This window comes from Onychostoma macrolepis, chromosome 09 (genome assembly GCF_012432095.1).
Source record: "Onychostoma macrolepis isolate SWU-2019 chromosome 09, ASM1243209v1, whole genome shotgun sequence".
NCBI classification, from domain to species: domain Eukaryota; kingdom Metazoa; phylum Chordata; class Actinopteri; order Cypriniformes; family Cyprinidae; genus Onychostoma; species Onychostoma macrolepis.
The window spans coordinates 9,204,069-9,227,484 of NC_081163.1; the positions used below are offsets into that span (position 1 = coordinate 9,204,069).

At 36.7% G+C, this 23,416-nt stretch overlaps 1 protein-coding gene across 1 annotated transcript in view; it reads left to right on the forward strand.

Annotated features, from left to right (window-relative positions):
- The first annotated feature begins 6,684 nt into the window (after positions 1-6,684).
- abca12 (ATP-binding cassette, sub-family A (ABC1), member 12) overlaps positions 6,685-23,416 on the forward strand; it is an 80,060-nt gene continuing 63,328 nt past the window's right edge. The window contains 8 exon segments of the mRNA XM_058787691.1: positions 6,685-6,914; positions 7,628-7,709; positions 8,246-8,339; positions 12,065-12,233; positions 15,919-16,043; positions 16,150-16,223; positions 17,016-17,189; positions 17,329-17,522. Coding sequence (XP_058643674.1) covers positions 7,641-7,709; positions 8,246-8,339; positions 12,065-12,233; positions 15,919-16,043; positions 16,150-16,223; positions 17,016-17,189; positions 17,329-17,522 — 899 coding nt within the window. The 5' untranslated portion in view covers positions 6,685-6,914; positions 7,628-7,640.

Below are 23,416 nucleotides of genomic sequence, written 5' to 3' on the forward strand. Positions count from 1 at the left end.
CGTGAAAACGTGGCGTGACGGTGTTCTCGCAGCACGGTGAAGAGCTGAAGAACAAAGGGAATGACGCATGCGACCCCATTTATATATGCTGTGGGCAGGTAGCCCCGCCCATGTCGCCATGGGTCACTGGCCTTTTCAGGCGTGATTAGAGGTGTCTTCAGAAGATGGCGCAAGAGTGCGATATCCCATTGTCATGTGTTGTACCGAGTGAACCGACTGAATGGGAACGACTTCAATGCAGGAGTGAACTGTCTGTATCGAGAACCGATTCAGTCCATTTTGGAAACGTTAGTTCTTAAATAGGCCTATATTTTTTTCAGCTCTGTTTACTGAATTAAGTAAAAAGTTGTTAAACGAAAAAAACAAAGCTGCTAGCTACTAAAATGTAAGGCTATTTAAAAGCTAGCGATTAATGACACTAAAGGTGCTTTCAAGCGTTCACGTCCTCCTAGAACTCGTAATTGTGAACTGGGAGTTTTCTTAAAGCTACAGCTTGCAGCACGTGACAGCTGCACCTCACGCGGAACCAGAGAAAATGGCGGCGCTTTGGAGAAAATAGATACTACAATGTACAATAATATAAAAACATTATGTAAGTGTTCACTGTTATTATTTTGTTGCTGTTGTTGTTTAGGTTAGCAATAACACATTTATCGCCGTCATTAATCATAACAAACAACAAACAAACGGTTAGTATTTATTTTTACCTGACATGCTTTCTGTGTTCTGCAATATTTAGTAGTAGCATACAAATGTAATCTTATGTGTTTTACAGCTGTCAGTAACATTCTCTCCACGGTCGTGGGTTCATTTTGTTGACTGTCGCTATAGAAACGGATAATCCCCAGTCCAAGGACATGAACAGCACCAAATTAGAGCCCTGCACGGGCCTCAAATTTAGGCCCTAGCCCGGCCCTGGCCCGAGATGCTCAGGCCCTAGCCCGGCCCGTGTCCGACAGCTTATCAGAATTACCAGCCCGAGTCCGACCCGAGCCCGTCTTCCCCCCCCCCTTCTCCCAAAACGGTTCATGTTTCAGCTATTAAAATAGTTCAGTTTTGTATATAATGGAAAAGTGATTATATTTCGTTTTTTTCCTTTTTTATTTTTTTATTAAGTTAATTTTGAAAAACGTTTGGAGCATTTTTTGTTCGTTAAACAAGTTATTTCTTTCTTAAAGTAACCAAGCAGCCAGCGGCAGACCGGCAGGCTGATCAGCATGTTTGATCAATTTAGCCTTCTCAAATCATCACGACATGCCTAAAATAAAATCTATAGATATACTAAAACAGTTCAAGCATATAACAATGTTTAAAGGTTAAACCTAGATAAATGTGCGCTCCAATAGTTTGTGCGGAGAACGGAAGCTAAAGCGCAGGACATGGAGGCACCAGCGCAATCAATTGCATTTTTTTTTTCAATGGAAACAACTTAAAATTACGGAGCCCGGGAAGTCACCTGTAGGAGAAAAAAACAATCCGTGCCGACGGTTTTGCAATCCGTTCCCTCAGTTTATAAACCGTACTCACGAATTCTTAAACTGTTCCCTCGGTTTAACAAATCGTGCCCACGGATTAATAAACCGTACCCACGAATTTCCAATCCGTGCGCTCAGATTTTGTAAACCGTACCCTCGGTTTTTGAATCCGTACCCACAGATTCATAATCCGCGCGCACGCTTTCGCAATCCGTTCCCACGGGTTTGTAAACTGTACTCACGGATTCATGCAGCAAGCTCCTAGGTAGCCTACGTGTTAACAAATCATATTGTATATTGTTTTATTGCATATTATTATGTGGAATAGGCCTACAGCAAATTGTAACGGACACGAGTTGGAATACAACGATTTAATAAGAAAGATGTGCGTCAAAATCTTGTTTAATTTGTGATCATCTTAGACTTGATTATTATTGTATAATAAGCCTGGCATTGTGACTGACTTTGGAGTTATTTGTTACTCTTTTGTAAGTCGTTTTGAATAAAAGCTTCTTCTAAATGCATGTAACCTAAATATATAACAACAACAATAATAATAATAATAAAATAATAGTTATTATTATTATTTTAATTTATAGGCTAAATAAATGAGTGCACTTAAGACAGTAAAATGTTTGTCATACAATAATTCATGAATGCTTTATTTTTAATAACATTTTACAGTTTTGGAAATGTGTTTGTGTACTATTCATTCTTAACACGAAGACTTATTTTGGTGATTTTATTATACTAAGCTTTTCCCCCCAGAGTTAGATACTGTTAATGTGGATGTGCCAGAACTTTCTTCAGTTAAACAAGGAGAAAACTGAAGTCATCGCATTTGGAAACAAAGATGAAGTTCTCAAGGTGAATGCATACCTTGAGTCTAGGGGTCAAACAACTAAAAACCAAGTAAACAATCTTGGGGTGTTTCTGGAGACAGACCTTAGTTTTAGTAGTCATGTCAAAGCAGTAACTAAATCAGCATACTATCATCTCAAAAACATTGCAAGAATTAGATGTTTTGTTTCCAGTCAAGACTTGGAGAAACTTGTTCATGCCTTTATCACCAGCAGGGTGGATTATTGTAATGGTCTCCTCACCGGCCTTCCAAAGAAGACCATTAGACAGCTGCAGCTCATCCAGAACACTGCTGCCAGGATTCTGACTAGAACCAGAAAATATGAGCATATCACACCAGTCCTCAGGTCCTTACACTGGCTTCCAGTTACATTTAGGATTGATTTTAAAGTACTTTTACTCGTTTATAAAGCACTCAATGGCATAGGACCTAAATGCATTGCAGATATGCTCACTGAATATAAACCTAACAGACCACTCAGATCATTAGGATCGAGTTAGAAACACCAAGGGTTGGACTTTGGACTTTGCACTGGGCTGGTTCCACGCTGCACGACACGCTTTTTCAATGCATCATACACTCAACAATACATATACATATGTAGGGTAAGCGTGGCATGTGAGTGGCGGCCGGGGGTGGGACTTTGGGCCTTGTGCCCGCAGCACCTCTCCTTGATGGCTCGTTTTGGGCCTAATTTATGCCTTACGCACGGAGGGCCCAGCGGCAGCCTTACAATATCTTACTATTTATAGCTTTATTATTATTATTACTATTATTATTTCGTCATTACTATTACTACCATTATTATTTTTATTATTATTATTATTATTACAATTTGTCCTCTTCCTGATTCCCCAACCACCCCCTGTCTCGGATGAATAAATTTATTATCGTTATTGTTGCTACTATTACTAATTACTATTTAATACAATTATTATTGATATTTGTCATCCTCCTCACCCTCCAACTTTCCCCTCATTTCTGATTGAGTTAATTACTATTATTATTATTACTGTTATTATTTATTTATTGATATTGTTGCTGCTACTATTACTATAATTACTTATCACCTTCCTCATCCTCCATCCTCTAATTTTTGTTATTAATGCTATTATTATTATTATTATTACTACTGTTATCATTACTATTATGTTTTTTTTTTTTACTTTTGTCATGTCTGTTGTACTTTCCTTTATTTATATACTTCCACCCCCAACACTTACACAAACAAACACACACACACTCACTCACTCACACAAATCATGTGGGCTGTCATGTATGTTTTGTTGACCTTGGTTATTTTGTATTTGATTTGTTACCTGTAAGTATCTGTATGTTTGTTTGCATAATAAAAAAAAAAAAAAAAAGAAAAAAAAGAAACACCAAGGGTTCACACAAAATAAGGGGAGTCTGCTTTTAGCTATTATGCCTCCCGCAGTTGGAACCAGCTTCCAGAAGAGATCAGATGTGCTAAAACATTAGCCACATTTAAATCTAGACTCAAAACTCATCTGTTTAGCTGTGCATTTGTTGAATGAGCACTGTGCTACTCCGAACTGATTATATAAAATGTATAATAAAATCACCAAAATAAGTCTGTGTTAAGAATGAATAGTACACAAACACATTTCCAAAACTGTAAAATGTTATTAAAAATAAAGCATTCATGAATTATTTTATGACAAACATTTTACTGTCTTAAGTGCACTCATTTATTTAGCCTATAAATTAAAATAATAATAATAACTATTATTTTATTATTATTATTATTGTTGTTGTTGTTATATATTTAGGCTACATGCATTTAGAAGAAGCTTTTATTCAAAACGACTTACAAAAGAGTAACTCGTGTCCGTTACAATTTGCTGTAGGCCTATTCCACATAATAATATGCAATAAAACAATATACAATATGATTTGTTAACACGTAGGCTACCTAGGAGCTTGCTGCATGAATCCGTGAGTACAGTTTACAAACCCGTGGGAACGGATTGCGAAAGCGTGCGCGCGGATTATGAATCTGTGGGTACGGATTCAAAAACCGAGGGTACGGTTTACAAAATCTGAGCGCACGGATTGGAAATTCGTGGGTACGGTTTATTAATCCGTGGGCACGATTTGTTAAACCGAGGGAACAGTTTAAGAATTCGTGAGTACGGTTTATAAACTGAGGGAACGGATTGCAAAACCGTCGGCACGGATTGTTTTTTTTTCTCCTACAGGTGACTTCCCGGGCTCCGTATAAAATAGCAACCTGTCCTCCAACCAATACGCCCGTATAGGTCGTTTGTCCAAATCCCTGAAATACGACCCATCAGAGCGTATGCTACAATTGCGCCCCTATCTGCAACAGGACATTTTCATATTAATGTTTTGTACTCTTTTATCTGCGTCATAGTTTGGGTTTCGTGTAGCTCGGTTGGTAGAGCATTGCGTTATACGACGATATGTAATTACGTGATCATTCGATCCCAGAGAACGCACGCGCTCATAAAATGTGCACTAAAAATCATGATTTTGCATGATTCCTGTAAGGGTTAGGGTAGGTTTAGGTGTGGTCATTCGTACGAATTAGCCACCTAGTAAAATATGTACGAATACTTAAAGATCGGTGTAAAATGTCCACATATTGCATTAAATAAACACGCATTTTGATTGGTAATGACAGTCATAAGTCATTTCATGACGACAGACGCAACACGAGACTGTCATTATTTTTACGCGTGCTAGAGGGCGCTTAACTTTAAAACGTAAATATAGGTCGTAATAAGGGCTTGCACAAACGACCTATAGGGTCGTTTTTTGTTGGAGGACAGGCTCATTCATTCACAATGAAATTTGGTCACATTTAATAAAAAATATTATGAACTGCCATACAAAAAAAAAATTGACAAGGTGTATCTGTCCTTTAAAGTGCTAGAAGACGCGATCAAATAAATAAATAAATAACCAAAGTCGTAATTTGGGGCCCCCTAGTGGCCTGGGCCCATATGCCTGGCATACTCTGCATTAGAGCCCTGCATTTCGGCCCGGGCCCGACGGGCCCCGACTTTTTTACATCCTTAGGGTCGGGCTTCGGGCCAATTTTCACGTCATAGTTCAGACGAGGGCCGGGCCTCGGGCCTGTTTTAGTTTTCCCCTTATTTTTATATTTTAGACATCCATCAATGTCTAAGCCAAGTGCTTAGAAAAGCGCTATATAAATGTAAGGAATTATTATTATTATCAATTAGTGATGAAAAAAAAATTGCCGCGCTGGTGGAAACAACACGAGACCGTGCTGCGACTGTGAAGAGCGGCTCTTCGGTGTTTAGTGTCCAGCAGCAGCGATCGCGCCGTCAGCGCAGCTGTTCTGCGTTCAAATACACGCAATAAAGCTTGCCGTAAAGCCCCAGCAAAAGTAATTACCATGAATGTGTCCGAGGGAAATAGTAAGGAGATATTTGAATTACTTACTAATAAACTAGTGTTTTCTGTGTCAGTGTTGCATCAGTGTGGATTCATCTCATCATTAGACGCGCCTTTAGAGAGAAGTGCACTCTAAAAAACGTTGAGCTGAGATGCGACTGTTGTTCGGCACACTGCATTGTTAAAAAAAACAAAAACAACAACAAAAACAACCTTTATGATGTTAGTTTCAATAAAAAAAAAAAAAGGTAAAAACAAGGAAATTTCTCTGGCATTTCGTTCTTTTTGCTGTATCCAAACTTAGGCTGCCGAACCGTGACACCACTATCGAAACGAACTCACTGCTCTTGACTGAATAACTTAAGATTAATCTATAGCCTATTACATTTATACAGTGAAGACTATGCAATGTTATTTTACATTTGATTATTTAATTTCTGTACTTGAACGCCTACAAATCTAAAAACCCAAAATATCTTTAATTTGTATCTTTGTTCTATTTATTTATTTGTGCTATCGCTTGTAATTTGTTCTTCTTACTTATTAAGCGTTCAAAGGGAAAGAAAAAAATCATCTGGTAGAAGGGGGCCCAAATTTCTGTTTTCGTCGTTGCGAAATAGTGAAACTTAACGACAATTTACAGACAACTACATAAACTAAAACTAGCGACGCTACCACCTTGCCAATTAGACATTTGGTTAAAATTATAGCTTAGATATTTTAGGTACGCTGTTACCCAGATTTGGGTAGTTATCCATTTAGACATCTTGACATGCATACTTATCACATATGAACAACAATGAACATTTATCGCGATTGCATTGCTCTCTCACTCAAACACGAGACGCACGGAATCCTCAAACCGGTCATGCAACCTGTGTGAGAAACTCCCGCCTCTCACCTGTATGAGCCTAGAACAGAGCACAGTGCAGACTGGAAATCACTGACACCGGCGCGAACACCTGGCGACAGAGAAAATTCATATTTTTCTCCTTATTAGGCTAACTACATACTTGATTTTAGTTGTTTTTGATATAAATTTTTCGTCAATTGGTGGAATATCACATGGAAAGTGCTCTTTGCTAGGAATAACCTGGCAAAATGTCTTCATTATATCATACGCATCGGACCCAATAACGATACACTAAATCTAATCCAGACTAAACAAGGTAAATATATAACTTAATCAATTTATATTCTTTTAGTAGTATAATACGTTTGGAGTTCTGACGTTTGCATATTTATTACTTTTGTTGCGATGATAAAGTGAATATTTGAGATTCAGTTATATGTCAATAGTGAAGTACAGGTCTATATGAGGTAAAAAAGAAAAAAAGAAAAGGCATTACACTAAATGATTTTGAACAGTTTTAGACAAAGAGGCGCACTAAATAGCCAACAGGTAGTGAGGAAGCAACTTTAAATGATCAGCCTTTTTATTATTATTGTTATTGTGTGTATAAGTTTGGCTTATTTTATGAAATCTATTATTATTATTATACGAAATGGCATTTACTTTATATAAATAGCAAATGACATTCTAACTATGTATGTATGTATATATACAGTATATATATATATATATATATATATATATATATATATATGATCCTGGACCACAAAACCAGTCATAAGTGTCAATTTTTCAAAATTTTATGTTTGATTGCTTCTAGATAATAAAGTGCAACTGATTATGAAACTTTAATTGTCACCTGATGTTTAATTTTTACCTGAGGTCCCACTTTTGCTAAACATAATAATATAATATAATAAATATAAACTTAGCCAAACAAATACTTGTTGTCTGGGTCTGAATCTATGCTGGAATTACTCATTTTAATTTTTTAAAACTGAATTTTACTCTTACTTTCATTTCTATCAGCACCTCTCCTCTGATGGCCTCCTTCTTACAACAGTTAAGACTACTACTCTGGAAAAATGGTCTCAGTGTCATCCGGCAGCCCGTGAGTAAACCTGCACACCTGTACACATGAACAACAACAACAAAAACCTGATGCCCAGATTCAAATGATAATGTTAGCATTGATTCTGTGGAGCTCTGTAGGTTCAGGTTTTCTGCCTAAATGTAACCATACAGACTCTGCGCAACATATATTTTCATATTGAATGTCAAAATGTAAAAGCAAATACTGCACACCTTTGGTTAGCTGATTTGCAGTAATAAAAATAAGTTAACACTCCCAGGCATTATTTCTAAACTTTTTATCTTTGCTTTATCATTAGATTTGCTGTGCTTTATCGCTTAAATATTTTCTGTGTCCTTAAAACCTTATTCAGTAAGGTATTCTCCCAGTATACATATGCATATCTTATGATATGTTCAGATGGTTTTACAGAAGTACAGACAATAATATCTAAAAAAAAAAAAAGTGAGCTATATATGTAATCCTTCCTAGTCCAGTTATTGGTTTTGATTTTATTTTATTAATAACCATGTACAATATAACCAACAGCATATTTGTTTGTTGATTTTTTTCAGACCTGGTCGCTGGCTCTCCTTGTCTGGCCACTTGTGATCTTTATTATCTTGGCGATCACCCGTTCACAGTTTCCACCAAAACTCAGAGACACATGTACGTACCTCTATAACACATCATCCTATATTTAGACTGCAAAAGGAAGCCATAAGTATCTAAGTTTGTTGTGATCTCAGTGGCGTGTCAGTGACTGATGTAAGGTTATGTTTAAGGTTCTGGGCTACTGACAAAAGAGTTGCGGGTTCAGTCCTGAGAAGGTCCGAGTTAATGAGTTCACAATCCTGCATTATTACAATTATGCCCTTGAGCAAAACAATTATTCTCAGGTTATCCCATTGGGACTGTCGTTGCACTTAGTGTGCTGTAACTTCCATACGCCGAAGCGTGTCTGCAAGGAATAGTTACAAAGCTAATGGTTTGATTAATAGCTTGATGAAGATATGTAGCTGAACATATCTTACTTCATTTTCCTGGCTTTATTAATCTTAAGCAGGCTGATGTCATCTTTTGAGAACATTTGACGTTATCCACCATGTCGTGCTTGGGAATGATCTAAACTAGAGTTTTATTTCTATAGTACATAATGAATGGCCGGCTGCTAATCTCCCAATCTACATTATTCTTGTTTAATGTTTAATTATCCATACGCCTCCAGTTTTCTTTAAATATGATTTGGGATTAACTGATAAAAAGACGTATTCTGTGCATTTATGTAATCTTTCTTTTTAAGCTGGCGGACCTTTGGGAGTTTTCTGTTATTTCACATTTTTCTCTTGAGGATTGGGTTGTTAGGCCTGGTCTTTCCCATAAGTAGCTCCCTTATGCCTTGTACCATTCTGTACAGGCAGACTCACTGTTTGTCTAATTGTATATCCATCCATAGAAACTCAAAACTCATTTGATAATGTAAGAAAACAAGTGCTAAAGCTTCCCAGCTAACAAGGAACATTCTCAGAACTTTGGTTTAATATGTTCTAGGTTCTGAGAACATTTAAAAATAGTTTTCGCAATCGTGTTTGCAAAGCAATAAAATTGAGTGTACCCTTATTGTTTCCTCTAACATTCACATAACCAAGATAAAAAACGTTCAAAACGTGAAGTTCAGTGAACATTTAGAAATACATTTTTATAACTTAACAACATTAGCAAAATGTTCTTAGACTATTTTTTGTTTTTTTATTTTGTTGAACATTAAATTTGGTTATGAAAATAATCACATCTGTTATTAAACTTTAACATATTAAAGATTAACTTAACGCAACAGTCCTAGTCAGTATTTCCTCATGTTAATAAAACTCTCTCTGTGTATAAATTGCTGTGATCAAATCATTTGTATACTTATCACACCCTAAATTGGCTTAGATTATGTCATGTTTATTTTATATCTTTCTCCATAGTTTCTCTATGGTTTTGGTTCATTCAAACATTGTTTGCTGGACAAACTTTGCATAAGGTCAATAATCCTACAGTATGAAACCTTTTAAGTGCTCACTCTCAGTCTATAGTAATGTACCTTTTGACTCCTTTTGTGTTTGTTTCTATGAAAGTCCTATACCATAAAACCAGACAGGAAAATCAAACATTCTCCCTCTCCGGGGAGAGAAGAACCAACCCAAGTTGAGAAAACATGATTGAGATTTTTTTCCCAGACAGCAATGCAATTAAGTGGAGAACAAACAGAGACATCTACTGGTCTGATTCTCAGATTTTTCTCCTGAGAAAAAGTATCTACAGTATTAATGTCTTTTCGCAGAGGAAAAAGTCTGCTCAGATTTGCCTAGAGACCATAGTCTGCAATCAGATATCTAAACTTTACTTCAAGACAAAATCATGTGGGATTTTCTGAACAAGTCTACTGCTTTTAAAATTGTGGGTGTCACTTCAGTAAACCTTTTTTAGTAGTATTTACTAGAATGTTTCTAATGCAGAGAAATGCTTAAGTTAAAAAAAAAAAAAAAATACATTCACACTTTTTAATTTATTTTTGATGGTTGAGGAGTGAGGAGAATAATGGCACCTCATTAACCACAGTTTTGCAGATGTTTATTTTATAGAGCAAACCTTTAAACTAGTTTCTTTGTCAGTCGATGATTGTTTACATTTCTACCGAAATTTAAGCATAAAAAAGTGGATACTGTTTGCATTCGTTATATGCATTCTGTATATTCCTACAAATGTTAATACATTGTCATATTTTTATTTCTTCCAGGATTTTTAAGAGAAAAATTTGTGGCTTTTTGTCCATGATTATTGGATTTGAGGTCATCTGTATACTAGTGTACCTATACAAGTTGACTACATACATATGCATTTAAAATGTGGAGTCTTTCTCTTCCTTGAAAGCAGAGCAAAATATTGATATCTCATCTTGCTCACATGGGTATATGCATGGTATTGACAAGCAAAGGCAAATCATGAATCGGATATGTGACCCTGGACCACAAAACCAGTCTTAAGTCGCTGGGGTATATTTGTAGCAATAGCCAAAAATATATTATATGGGTCAAAATTATCGATTTTTCTTTTATGCCAAAAATCATTAGGATATTAAGTAAAGATCATGTTCCATGAAGATATTTTGTAAATTTCTTACCGTAAGAAATGCATTGCTAAGAACTTCATTTGGACAACTTTAAAGGTGATTTTCTCAATATTTAAATTTTTTTGCACCCTCAGATTCCAGATTTTCAAATAGTTGAAAATATTGTCCGATCCTAACAAACCATACATCAATGGAATCATTTCAGATGATGTATAAATCTCAAGTTCGAAAAATTTACACTTAAGACTGGTTTTGTCGGCCATGGTCACATATGTTCTGTCTAATGTCCCATTTCAGTAGAACATATGTCAACACAATTACTGTGCTCAGGAACCCATGCCATGACGTATCATTAAAATTTACTCACCCTCAGGCTATCCAAGATGTAGATGAGTTTGTTTCGTCAGTGTAACAGATTTGGAGAAATTTAGCTTTAGATCACTTGCTCACCAATGGATCCTCTGCAGTGAATGGGTGCCGTCAGAATGAGAGTTCAAACCGCTGATAAAAACATCATAATATTCTACAAATAATTCACGTGACTCCTGCCTATCAATTAATATCTTCTGAAAAGCTGCATATTTGTGATTTTTTAACTTCAAGCTGTTGCTCCTGGGTAAAAAACAAGTGGTTTATTTATAATATTGCTTTCTACAGTTCTATAGCTTTCCTGTAGCTCAAATAGTAGAGCATGGTGCTAGCAACGCCAAGATCATGGGTTCGATTCCCAGGGAAAGCAAGAGCTGATAAAATGTAAAAACTGTAACTTGAATGCAATGTAAGTCGCTTTGGATAAAAGCGTCTGCTAAATGCATAAATGTAAATGTACAGTGGAAAAGTCATTTTGTCTGAATCAGGAAAGAATTGTTCAAAGATCAAGCACTGGATGAAGCGTTATTATGGATGCATATTTTGGCCAGAAGTGACAGCTTAAATTTAAAATGCCTTGATGGATCTGTTTGTACAAAAACGCTGCTTTTTACTTCACAAGACTTTAATTGATGGACTGGAGTTGTGTGGATTATTGTGATGTTTTTATCAGCTGTTTGAACTCTCATTCTGATGGCACCCATTCACTGCTGAGGAGCCATTGGTGAGCATGTGGCGTAATGATAAATTTCCCCAAGTCTCAAACTCATGTTCCTCTTACATTCTACATAATTTTCCACAAATTTTCTTTTTTGGTTAAACTATTCCTTTAACCCTAACATACAAAACAAAACGAAACAAAACAAAAAAACTCTCAGCAACAAAAGTTAAACTGTGCTGTTCTTTTCAGGCTATGTGGCGCCTAGAAACCTTCCGAGCACCGGGTTCTTCCCTTTCCTGCAGACACTCATGTGTAGCACCGACAGTATATGCACCAGCAAATCCTACCTAACAGAAGGACAGTCCAAATCGTACTGGTACACAGGTCGTCGCCACCGCAGGGATGCTGAATCTCACAGGTAATGCATGTGCAAAATAACACATTTCCAGAAATATGGTCTTACCCTTTCAGTTGTTTAATGTTGCACCATATTCTCAGAAAACCTGAGGTCTGGTCTTGTTTTGATTTCAGTATTATGATGAACATCAGATGTGAACATTAATGGTGATATTTATGAGCCAGCACATTAAAAAGCCGTGTACTGTAGATGTCTGATAAAGATGGCTCAGTTCAAAATGACAATGGCCACTCATGTAGGTTGATGCGTCACTGATGAGATGATAATGGGCCTTATGGCAAAACACTGCACCTCCTGTGATATTGCTGTCCCCTTTGCCTTAGTCAGTATTCATAAAGCTAAGAATTCTCTTATTTGGTCAGTTGATCAGTAAAAGCTTTTGGCTGCTGTATAGAGAAATGTTGACTAAACCGGTTTGTTCAACAGTTCTTTTACTGCTGTGTGTATCATGTCCAGGTTGAGTCAACAATGAAACCTTCTGTAGTCAAAACCTTTGCTGGGTCATTGTTGCTGAAGAATGTTGGTGAAATGGAAATTTTTACATGCTATATATATAACTACTATAACTACTTAAAAAGTGCAACTTCTTAAAATACATTTTTTGATCGTAAAGTCCATGATTATGAGTAAAAAAAAAAAGTTTGTCTAAAGCACTGTGGTATAAACACATATTGCATTGTATGAAAATAGATCATTAAGATAATTTGCTTTAAATTTATCGCTGTTATGATCTACCCATCATCACTCAAAAACTGTATGACAGTTTCTACCTTGTGAAACACAAAAGGAGAAAAAACTTTTCCGTACATTCGGTCCACTTTCTTCTAAATAAAAACATTAATATTAGACATCTAACATGTAAATGAGCTAAGTTTTTTAAAAAAGTATTTACATTTAAGAATGAACAATTATTGTTTAAGAAGTTTCAGTGGAATTTCTCTATAAAATTAACTAAAGATTATCTATAAAATTAAATAAAATGAAATAGATAAAAGTATGTAACAGTGAAAGAGTAAATATTAGATTAAATTTTGTTAATTTAGTTGTAATTTAGTTGAATAAAGGTTGAAAAAATATAGAAAAGGCTTTAAGACACTATTTTGCTTTAACATACACCACAAAAGATTTTATTGAGTGTTTGAAAAAATACATACGTTTAAAAATAAAGGGGTGGCAGAAACTCCCATGGCAGCATTCCTTCTTTTCTACTTCCTTTTATTAATTCAATTTCTTTGTGCATGCTGAACAAACTCAGTTTCAGCTCATACTGTGTAGGAGGGTTGAAAATCACAGGACTTGTTTGTGTAATCCTTTACCTAGTTATCGTTAAATAATGCTTCATCTTTCACTGTGACGTGTGCTTTTAAATATTTTGTCTATCATGTTTCTTTTTTGTGTAGGCTTGTACAAAGACGTCAGCATTTACATAACCATACATGTCTATGTTATAACCATGTGAAATATGTTATAACCATATTCTATATTTTTAGTATCAAAACTATAGTTTATCCAGTGGTGGAAAGAGTACTGAAAATTTGTACTCAAGTACAAGTACTGTTACATTGCTGAAATAATACTCAATTACAAGTAAAAGTACTGGTGCCAAAACAGTACTTAAGTAAAAGTACAAAGTACTCGTCTCAAAAACTACTCTGAGTACTAGTTACTTTTTAGCTGGTGATATTTCATGAAAAAAATAAATAAAATTAATTCATATCAAAGATCTATTTGGATAATAGCTACTTTGAACAAAATCCACTTTTATCTTATTGACTGAAATTAAATATTGGATATTGAATACTCCACCTCTTGCTCATAGCAGATTCACGGTTGGATAGGAGCGGCTAAGAATATCTGTTTGTTACGTCTGACATCACGCTTCACCAATTCTGGGTCCTAACACTCTGCCAGACGCCCCCAAAAAACACCAAACTGTGCTAATATACACACACGATGTCATGTAATACTGAAAAATTATAACCCTAACCTTTATTCCCATACTAAAATCCCAGATGGCCAGACAGAGATTCAACTAAAATATTAGTGTCTGGGACACTGTGAGCATGGAGACTGTAGTGTGCACAGCAAATTTTTAAATGCTTAGCTTAAATATGTAATATTAATTAAATAGTGCTTATAAATGGTTGTTGAGATAGTATTCTCAAGTGAAATAAGTATAGGCCCGGAAAAAGCAGTCCTTGCGTCATGACTTAACAAGAGGATTCTCCCCAAGCCATCAAACTGACGTTATCAGAGCGAGAACGCCATTCCAGAGCGGAAGCAAATTTTTTCAGTTTTTGATTAAAGATTACGACTGCAGACAATTTTTTTCCCAGTGTATTGCACGGTTTAATTGTTCACCACAAGACTAGTAATGTGCATTAAAAAGTAAGTAGGGTAATTTTGATTTCATGACAACTAATCATTTTCAATACCATTGGCAAAACTACAACATACTGTATACTGCCATATAGATATTTTAATATTTAAAAATAAAAATTGTCCATCCATTTTTTTCAAGGCAATCATTATTTCAAGCTTTGAAACTGGTTTAATCCAAGTCTTCTAAAAAGACACATTCGCTTTATATGATGAACAGCTTTTAATATAGGCCTTCATGTACATGCATATAAATATTGATCAATTACCATTACAAAAATTTGAATCTTAAACATTTGCTCATTCTGTGTATTTGTGTCTTTAAAATAGCGTAACTTTGTTGCAAAAGCTTACAGCACAAGGACGCTTGATCTCAAATTTGATTTCAAATTGAATTGAATTTACAAAAAGAAAAAGACAACTACAGTCAGTAATAAAATTATAAAACAAATGACCTCAATTCAGTTGAGGTATTCGAAATATGACAACATTAATTTTTTATAAGCAGTGATTTAAGAGCCATGCATTTTAGGCCTATTTATTTAGGCTAGATAAATTGAACATCAGATGGCTTTGAACTATTATGTCTGTACAATGTAGTGACGCAGTTAGGCAGACTAGGATATTTATATGTACAAATCAGACAAATATCCCATTCCAAAACATTTCTAGCATAAACTTACATTGTAAAGAAATTAAAAAAATTAAACAATCTTTGATTGTTGGAAGACTTTCTGGTGCATTTCATGTACAGACAATAAAATCTCCAGTAGCATTTCCATCGGTCAGGCGTGGATCTATTCTGAATGGTTGATAACTTTCGACATGCTCAATTTTCATATCGTCCTATTGTCAGCCTGTGAGATCGCCGATACACGATATTATCATGCTAATTTATTTAATTATTTATTTACTTAGTTTCATTGCCAGAAAGTGAACCAGAATTCAGAATTCAGTCAGCACGTGCTGAACAACAGAACTCCGCTGTTCCAGCGATGGCTCATCTGAACGCCTCTGATTGGCCATTGCATTCATAAACTCAGCATAATCGTGTGATTGGTTATAATAATGCGCAACACTTTAAAAACGTGGAAAAAGAAATATAATGCAACAAATAAGCCCTAATATTAATTAGATGGTATTACTAGCCTGATAATAACAATAATAATAATAATAATAATAATAATCGTCTTGCTGTCGTCAAAGGCATCATCCACAGATGACATCTCTGACTATCGTCGATACACGATACAATCGTCTATCGGCACAACCCTAGTATATACCCATGGTCCTCTTTATATTTCAGTCTACCAACACTGTTCCATGACCTACCTTCACTGGCCCATCTACAGAAGGGAGGACTGATTCACTCAATCCTTAAAAGGGATACATCAAATCCAGAGCTCCTAGAGCTATGGGATCGGATGCTCAGTATGTACATTTTCGTCAGTCTTTTAATACAAAGCCACTCAGTGTTAAAGAACTGATAATGTATCAGTTTCAATGTTTTTAACTGTGTTGTTTACAATATTTTAAGATTCCAGCTTTCAAAACATTCCCAATGTGACTTCAGTCATGCAAACGTTCAACAACACTGCACCGGTTGATCAGGTTAGTGATGAGAGACTATTCTTGACATATCCATGTTTTTTTTTTTGTGTGTGTGTGTACACAAAAAGTTTTATTTTATTTTATTTTAATTGATTTTATTTTTTAGGTAATATATAAAAGGTGAGTTATTTTTAATCATGAGTTTTACAGACAATACAAAATATAATCTTTTTTTTTTGTAATATTAATAGTATTCAATGTATGTTGTGTATTTTATGTATTGGTCCATTAATAAGTTGATTATTATTTCAATGGTTATACTTTATTTTAAGGTGTCCTTGTTACAGTTTAATTATACATTTAAGTACTGATTAATATTAATTAACTACATGTACTTACTATATGGTTAAGGTGAGAATTAGGGTTTGGCTTTGGGTTACTTGCATGTAATTATGCATAATCAACTGTTATTATAATAGTAAGTACATGTAACGTGTAACAAGGACACTTTAAAATAAAGTGTTACCATTTAATCAAGTGTATATTTAATCATGCAATATGGCTACTTAAAAGGATAGTTCACCCAAAATTTAGTTGTCGTTTACTCATCTGTATGTTGTTCCAAACCTGTATGAATTTTTGTCTTCTTTTGAACACCAAAGATGATTTTCTGAAGAATGTTGATAACCAAACATTTACTGGTAGCCATTGAATTACACAGTATTTGTTTGTTTCCATACTGTGTAATTCAATGGCTACCAGCAACTGTTTGGTTACCAACATTCTTTAAAATATCAGCATTCTTCAAAGCCCAATTGCTTGCATCATTGATTTAATTTTTCTTTGTTGTAGACAATGGAGTCCGTTTGGGAATCTGTGAGCGTCTTGAAAAAATCTTTATGCAGCTTCTCCATGACTGCCATCAACACATCAGCCAGTACCCAGGATCTCTTTACACAAGGCTTAATAAACTTCTGCAGCTCCAACGACACTGTTCTGGAAGCATCCTTGCTCACCCTGAACCAGGTGGGGTCAGACCTCCCACGCTGTTCATAATCTTTCAATCTCGTCACATTATGCCCACATATGTCCAATAAAAGAGTCATTAAATGAACCATTAGACATCACTTTAAATGTTCATCTGTTTACTTGTGTGGGTCACCAGGTGCTTACAGAAATGCTGCTCAATAACCCGACAGAAGTATTGGGATCAATTGGAGGGACTGTGGTGGGCCTAGATATGCTTCAACAGGAGACATCAGTGTGGGATTTCCTACTTGGCTTGCCTGATCTCTTCCTAAAGCCCACAGATGAAGAGATATTAAATTCTGGAGCAGAGGAACTGGAAGATCTTAAAAAGTGAGTGTTTTGCTCACAATAGCTTACAAACACTACCATTCAAATGTTTGGGATCAGACTTTTATAATTGATACTTTTATTCAGATAGGTTGCATTAAACTGATCAAAAGTGACAAAGACATTTCTAATTAGAGGTGTCAACGTTAACGCATTAACGCATGCGATTAATCAAAAAAGAATTTACGTGTTAATATTTTTTTTAACGCAGATTAATCGTTTGATAAGGTTTTACCCCAACTTCTTCCCGTCATCATAGTGCGAAAGGTCATCTATCATTGTGATGAGGGTATGGCGAACCAGTGTTACCAGGGTAATGACACAAGTGGTTTATTTTGAAAATACAGTCGCGGGAAAAAAAATTACAGAGCCGTGGGTTGTGTTTTTTTTTTGACTACTTTTTTAATGCTGGCAACCACTTTATTAGCCCAAAGTGTATATAGACAAATAAAAATTAAAATAGATCCTTTTACTAATGTCTATTATACTTGGATTGTATCCCTGGCAACTTAAGAACGGAGAGGCGGTTGTAACATCAAACAACGTGAGTTTCAGCAGAGCACATTAAGGCTTTTACACAGCAGAAATAAACCTGACAACAGCCACTAGATTATATAAGAAAATAAACACACGATTACGGTAGGATATGGTCTGTATGAGATTTTCTTGAGTGAATGTGTGCATCTGAAATGCTAATTTGTGCAGCGACATAAAAGGCTATAAATAGCATATTTTAACAACAGTAAACGACCAAATTCCACATGTGATCGCAAAAGGAAGTTATTACAAACACTCGATGGTTGAGTTCTGAGGAAAAGTGTACTATTAATCTCATAAATTGTCTTATGTAGCATGATGCTAATGTTAGCTCTAATGCAGCTGCAGAACAGGTCCAATTCTTCTTTATAATGCATTTTGTCGTAATACTTCACGTAAGGTCGCAAGAAATGTTTTGTTGTATTTATTTAGAAATACTTTTGATAATAGTTGGGTAAATGTACACTGGGATTGAAGCGATGTGGCTTGGTAAACGTTTTATTGCCAGTTTAAAGGCTGATAATGGCTGAATAAAAACAAAAGAATAATGATAAAAGAATAATAAGGATTATGTCTCATACCTGGCGGAAGTGTGTTTCCTTAAACTAGTTTGTCATGCATTTCTTTTTCAACACATTTACAGGTAAATCCTAGTATTTTAAATTTGCGATTAATCATGATTAAATTTTTTAATCGATTGACAGCACTATTTATAATGCTACAAAAAATGTCCATTTCAGATAAATGCTGTTCTCTTTCTATCCATCAAATAATCTTACAACAAAAATTGAATCAAGGTTTCCACAAAAATATTGCTGCATAACTGTTTTCAATATTAAAATAACAAGAAATGTTTCTTAAAGGGGTCATGAACTGCCTTTGTTTTTTATTTTGTACTGTTCTCTGAGGTCCACTTATAATGTTATCACGATTTTTAAATAAAAAAAAATAAAAAAATCATGATTTAGAAGTAATAGGCTAATACAGCGGTTCCCAATCCCAGTCCTCGCCCCCATCCCCCCCCGCCCCGCTTTACATATTTTGCATATTTTGCATGTCTCAGTTAACACACCTGATTCAGATCATCAGCTCATTAGAAGTTACAGTGGGGCAAAAAAGTATTTAGTCAGCCACCAATTGTGCAAGTTCTCCCACTTAAAAAGATGAGAGAGGCCTGTAATTTTCATCATAGGTATACCTCAACTATGAGAGACAAAATGAGAAAAAAAAATCCAGAAAATCACATTGTAGGATTTTTAAAGAATTTATTTGCAAATTATGGTGGAAAATAAGTATTTGGTCAATAACAAAATTTCATCTCAATACTTTGTTATATACCCTTTGTTGGCAGTGATCGTTTTCTGTAAGTCTTCACAAGGTTTTCACACACTGTTGCTGGTATTTTGGCCCATTCCTCCATGCAGATCTCCTCTAGAGCAGTAATGTTTTGGGGCTGTCGCTGGGCAACACGGACTTTCAACTCCCTACAAAGATTTTCGATGGGGTTGAGATCTGGAGACTGGCTCGGCCACTCCAGGACCTTCTTACGAAGCCACTCCTTCATTGCCCGGGCGGTGTGTTTGGGATCATTGTCATGCTGAAAGACCCAGCCACGTTTCATCTTCAATGCCCTTGCTGATGGAAGGAGGTTTTCACTCAAAATCTCACGATACATGGCTCCATTCATTCTTTCGTTTACACGGATCAGTCGTCCTGGTCCCTTTGCAGAAAAACAGCCCCAAAGCATGATGTTTCCACCCCCATGCTTCACAGTAGGTATGGTGTTCTTTGGATGCAACTCAGCATTCTTTGAGTTTTTACCAAAAAGTTCTATTTTGGTTTCATCTGACCATATGACATTCTCCCAATCCTCTTCTGGATCATCCAAATGCTCTCTAGCAAACTTCAGACGGGCCCGGACATGTACTGGCTTAAGCAGGGGCACACGTCTGGCACTACAGGATTTGAGTCCCTGGCGGCGCAGTGTGTTACTGATGGTAGCCTTTGTTACTTTGGTCCCAGCTCTCTGCAGGTCATTCACTAGGTCCCCCCGTGTGGTTCTGGGATTTTTGCTCACAGTTCTTGTGATCATTTTGACCCCACGGGGTGAGATTTTGCGTGGAGCCCCAGATCGAGGGAGATTATCAGTGGTCTTGTATGTCTTCCATTTTCTAATAATTGCTCCCACAGTTGATTTCTTCACACCAAGCTGCTTACCTATTGCAGATTCAGTCTTCCCAGCCTGGTGCAGGTCTACAATTTTGTTTCTGGTGTCCTTTGACAGCTCTTTGGTCTTGGCCATGGTGGAGTTTGGAGTTGGACTGTTTGAGGTTGTGGACAGGTGTCTTTTATACTGATAACGAGTTCAAACAGATGCCATTAATACAGGTAACGAGTGGAGGACAGAGGAGCCTCTTAAAGAAGAAGTTACAGGTCTGTGAGAGCCAGAAATCTTGCTTGTTTGTAGGTGACCAAATACTTATTTACCCAAGATGGCGCCGCAGATGGCAGCCATGGTTTGTCGCTGCTTGGTACTTGTTCTTTTTTTGTTTGTTTGTCCTGTCTTAAGCAACTTTTTCCTGATCAGCTTTACTAGAAATGAACTCCTGGACATCGGAAACGGCACACCAAATAACTTTCTGCCTACATTTGAGCATTCAGACCTTTTACTGGACATTTTAATCGGAGGAGCTGCGTTCCTATACAAGCACTCCAGGCGACGCAAGCGAGGGAAGCGCGCCGGCGCGCTCGTGCCCAAATTTGGCACGAGCCAAATTAACTCCAGCCTGCCTCAAAGCCTGTGCTGTCCAGCTATCATCCATCTTCACATTGATCTTTAACAGATCACTAGAGCTGTGTGAAGTCCCCTCCTGCTTCAAATGTTCCACCATCATCCCTGTACCCAAGAAATCAAAAATCACAGGACTTAATGACTACAGACCTGTTGCTTTAACATCTGTGGTCATGAAGTCATTTGAGAGACTGGTGTTGGCCCACCTGAAGGACATTACAGGACCCTTGCTGGACCCCCTACAATTTGCTTACCGAGCAAACAGATCTGTGGATGATGCAGTTAATATGGGACTGCACTACATCCTGCAACATCTGGACAAACCAGGGACTTATGCAAGGATCTTGTTTGTGGACTTCAGCTCCGCTTTCAACACCATCATCCCGGACACCCTTCAGAACAAACTGACACAGCTCTCTGTACCCACCTCCATCTGTCAGTGGATTACCAGCTTCCTGACAGACAGGCAGCAGCTTGTGAGGCTGGGAAAACTCACATCCAACACCCGCACCATTAGCACTGGAGCTCCTCAGGGCTGCGTTCTCTCCCCACTACTCTTCTCCCTCTACACAAATGACTGCACCTCTAAAGACCCCTCTGTCAAACTCCTGAAGTTTGCAGATGACACTACAGTCATCGGCCTCATCCAGGACGGTGACGAGTCTGCTTACAGACAAGAGGTTGAGCAGCTGGCTGTCTGGTGCAGTCACAACAACCTGGAGCTGAACACGCTCAAAACTGTGGAGATGATAGTGGACTTTAGGAGAAACCCCCCTCCTCTCCCCCCCACTCACCATCATGAACAGCACTGTGGCTGCAGTGGAGTCATTCAGGTTCCTGGGCACCACCATCTCTCAGGACCTGAAGTGGGACAATCACATTGACTCCATCGTGAAAAAGGCCCAGCAGAAGTTGTACTTCCTTCGTCAGCTGAAAAAGTTCAACCTGCCACAGGAGCTGCTGAAACAGTTTTATTCAGCTGTTATTGAGTCGGTTCTGTGCTCCTCCATAACTGTCTGGTTTTGGTCAGCCTGCAAATCAGATCTAAGAAGACTTCAACGGACTGTTAGGACAGCAGAAAAGATCATTGGTGTGCACCTGCCCAGCCTTCAGGACTTGTACAACTCCAGAGTGAAGAAACGGGCAGGTAACATCAAAGACCCCTCTCACCCCGGACACAACTTGTTTGCACTTCTCCCTTCAGCCGGACGCTACAGATCTCTGTGCACTAGAACATCTAGGCATAAAAACAGTTTTTTCCCCCATGCCATCTCCAGCCTAAACAGCTAACACATGAATCATTACCGGTGTTCTGTAATTCATTCTCCATCTTTAGTTATTGCCTCTTTCTCAAGTATTATGTAAATACACATACATATCTGTTTATTTATACAGCTGTATATAGAGTAAATAATGCACAAATCTGTACATAAATCTACTGTTCCAGATTCATACTTATTATTATTATTATTATTATTATGATTATTATCCATTGTTAAGTCTTACTATTTAAATGTTTTTTCTGTTCTCATGTCAGATGTGTTTATATGTATGTATGTACCAGGAGCACCTTAAAACCACAACAAATTCCTCGTGTGTTTGCGCACACCTGGCGAATAAAGCTAATTCTGATTCTGATTCTGATTCTGACTTATTTTACAGAGGAATTTACCAATTAATTCTTTAAAAATCCTACAATGTTATTTTCTGGATTTTTTTTTCTCATTTTGTCTCTCATAGTTGAGGTATACCTATAATGAAAATTAAAGGCCTCTCTCATCTTTTTAAGTGGGAGAACTTGCACAATTGGTGGCTGACTAAATACTTTTTTGCCCCACTGTATGTGCATGAACTGTGTTCTGATTAACATACTCCCTACGCCCACAGCCAGATTATTTTGATAGCGGCTGGTTCTGAAATAAATGTGTCATGACAGCAACAGTTACTCACAATCAGAGTACGTGAGCGGAGCGGAGCGGTGTGATTTTGAATGGAGGGAGGAGCAGATTTTTTAAAAGTCCGAGCTTCTTGGTTTTCACTCGCTCAAAGAGCGCTTCACCACTGCTCCATCCCAAGTACAATTCATGCCAACAGCCCATAACATAACTGCATATTTAGCAAGAATTCACATGTTAAACATTTAGCTAGCTTGAAAGAGAAGGATCACTCAAATCAGAAAGAATATGAAGGCTATGATAGTTCTCAAGGAATTTTTAAAGTGTTGTAGCTACTACAACACTTATTCACACGCAATCAATAATGCATTAAAAACAAATGTAATCTTGCAGTGCTACTTCATCTGTATCCGATGAGCAGAAATCTGCAAGAAATGCATCGAACCGTAGGTAAAATAACTAACGAAAACGTACTGTTATTTTCATCACAAACAAAATTTGCACTGCAAAAAACAGCAATTATACCTTTTAATGCTGACAACCACTTTATTAGCTTGTCATGTGGTAGGAAAAAAAGTTTGCACACTAGTGTTCCAATAAGCCACTTTGAAACTCTCCTGTTATTTATTTTATTTTTTAATATACGTTATGAACAGAACTGTGATATTTCAAAC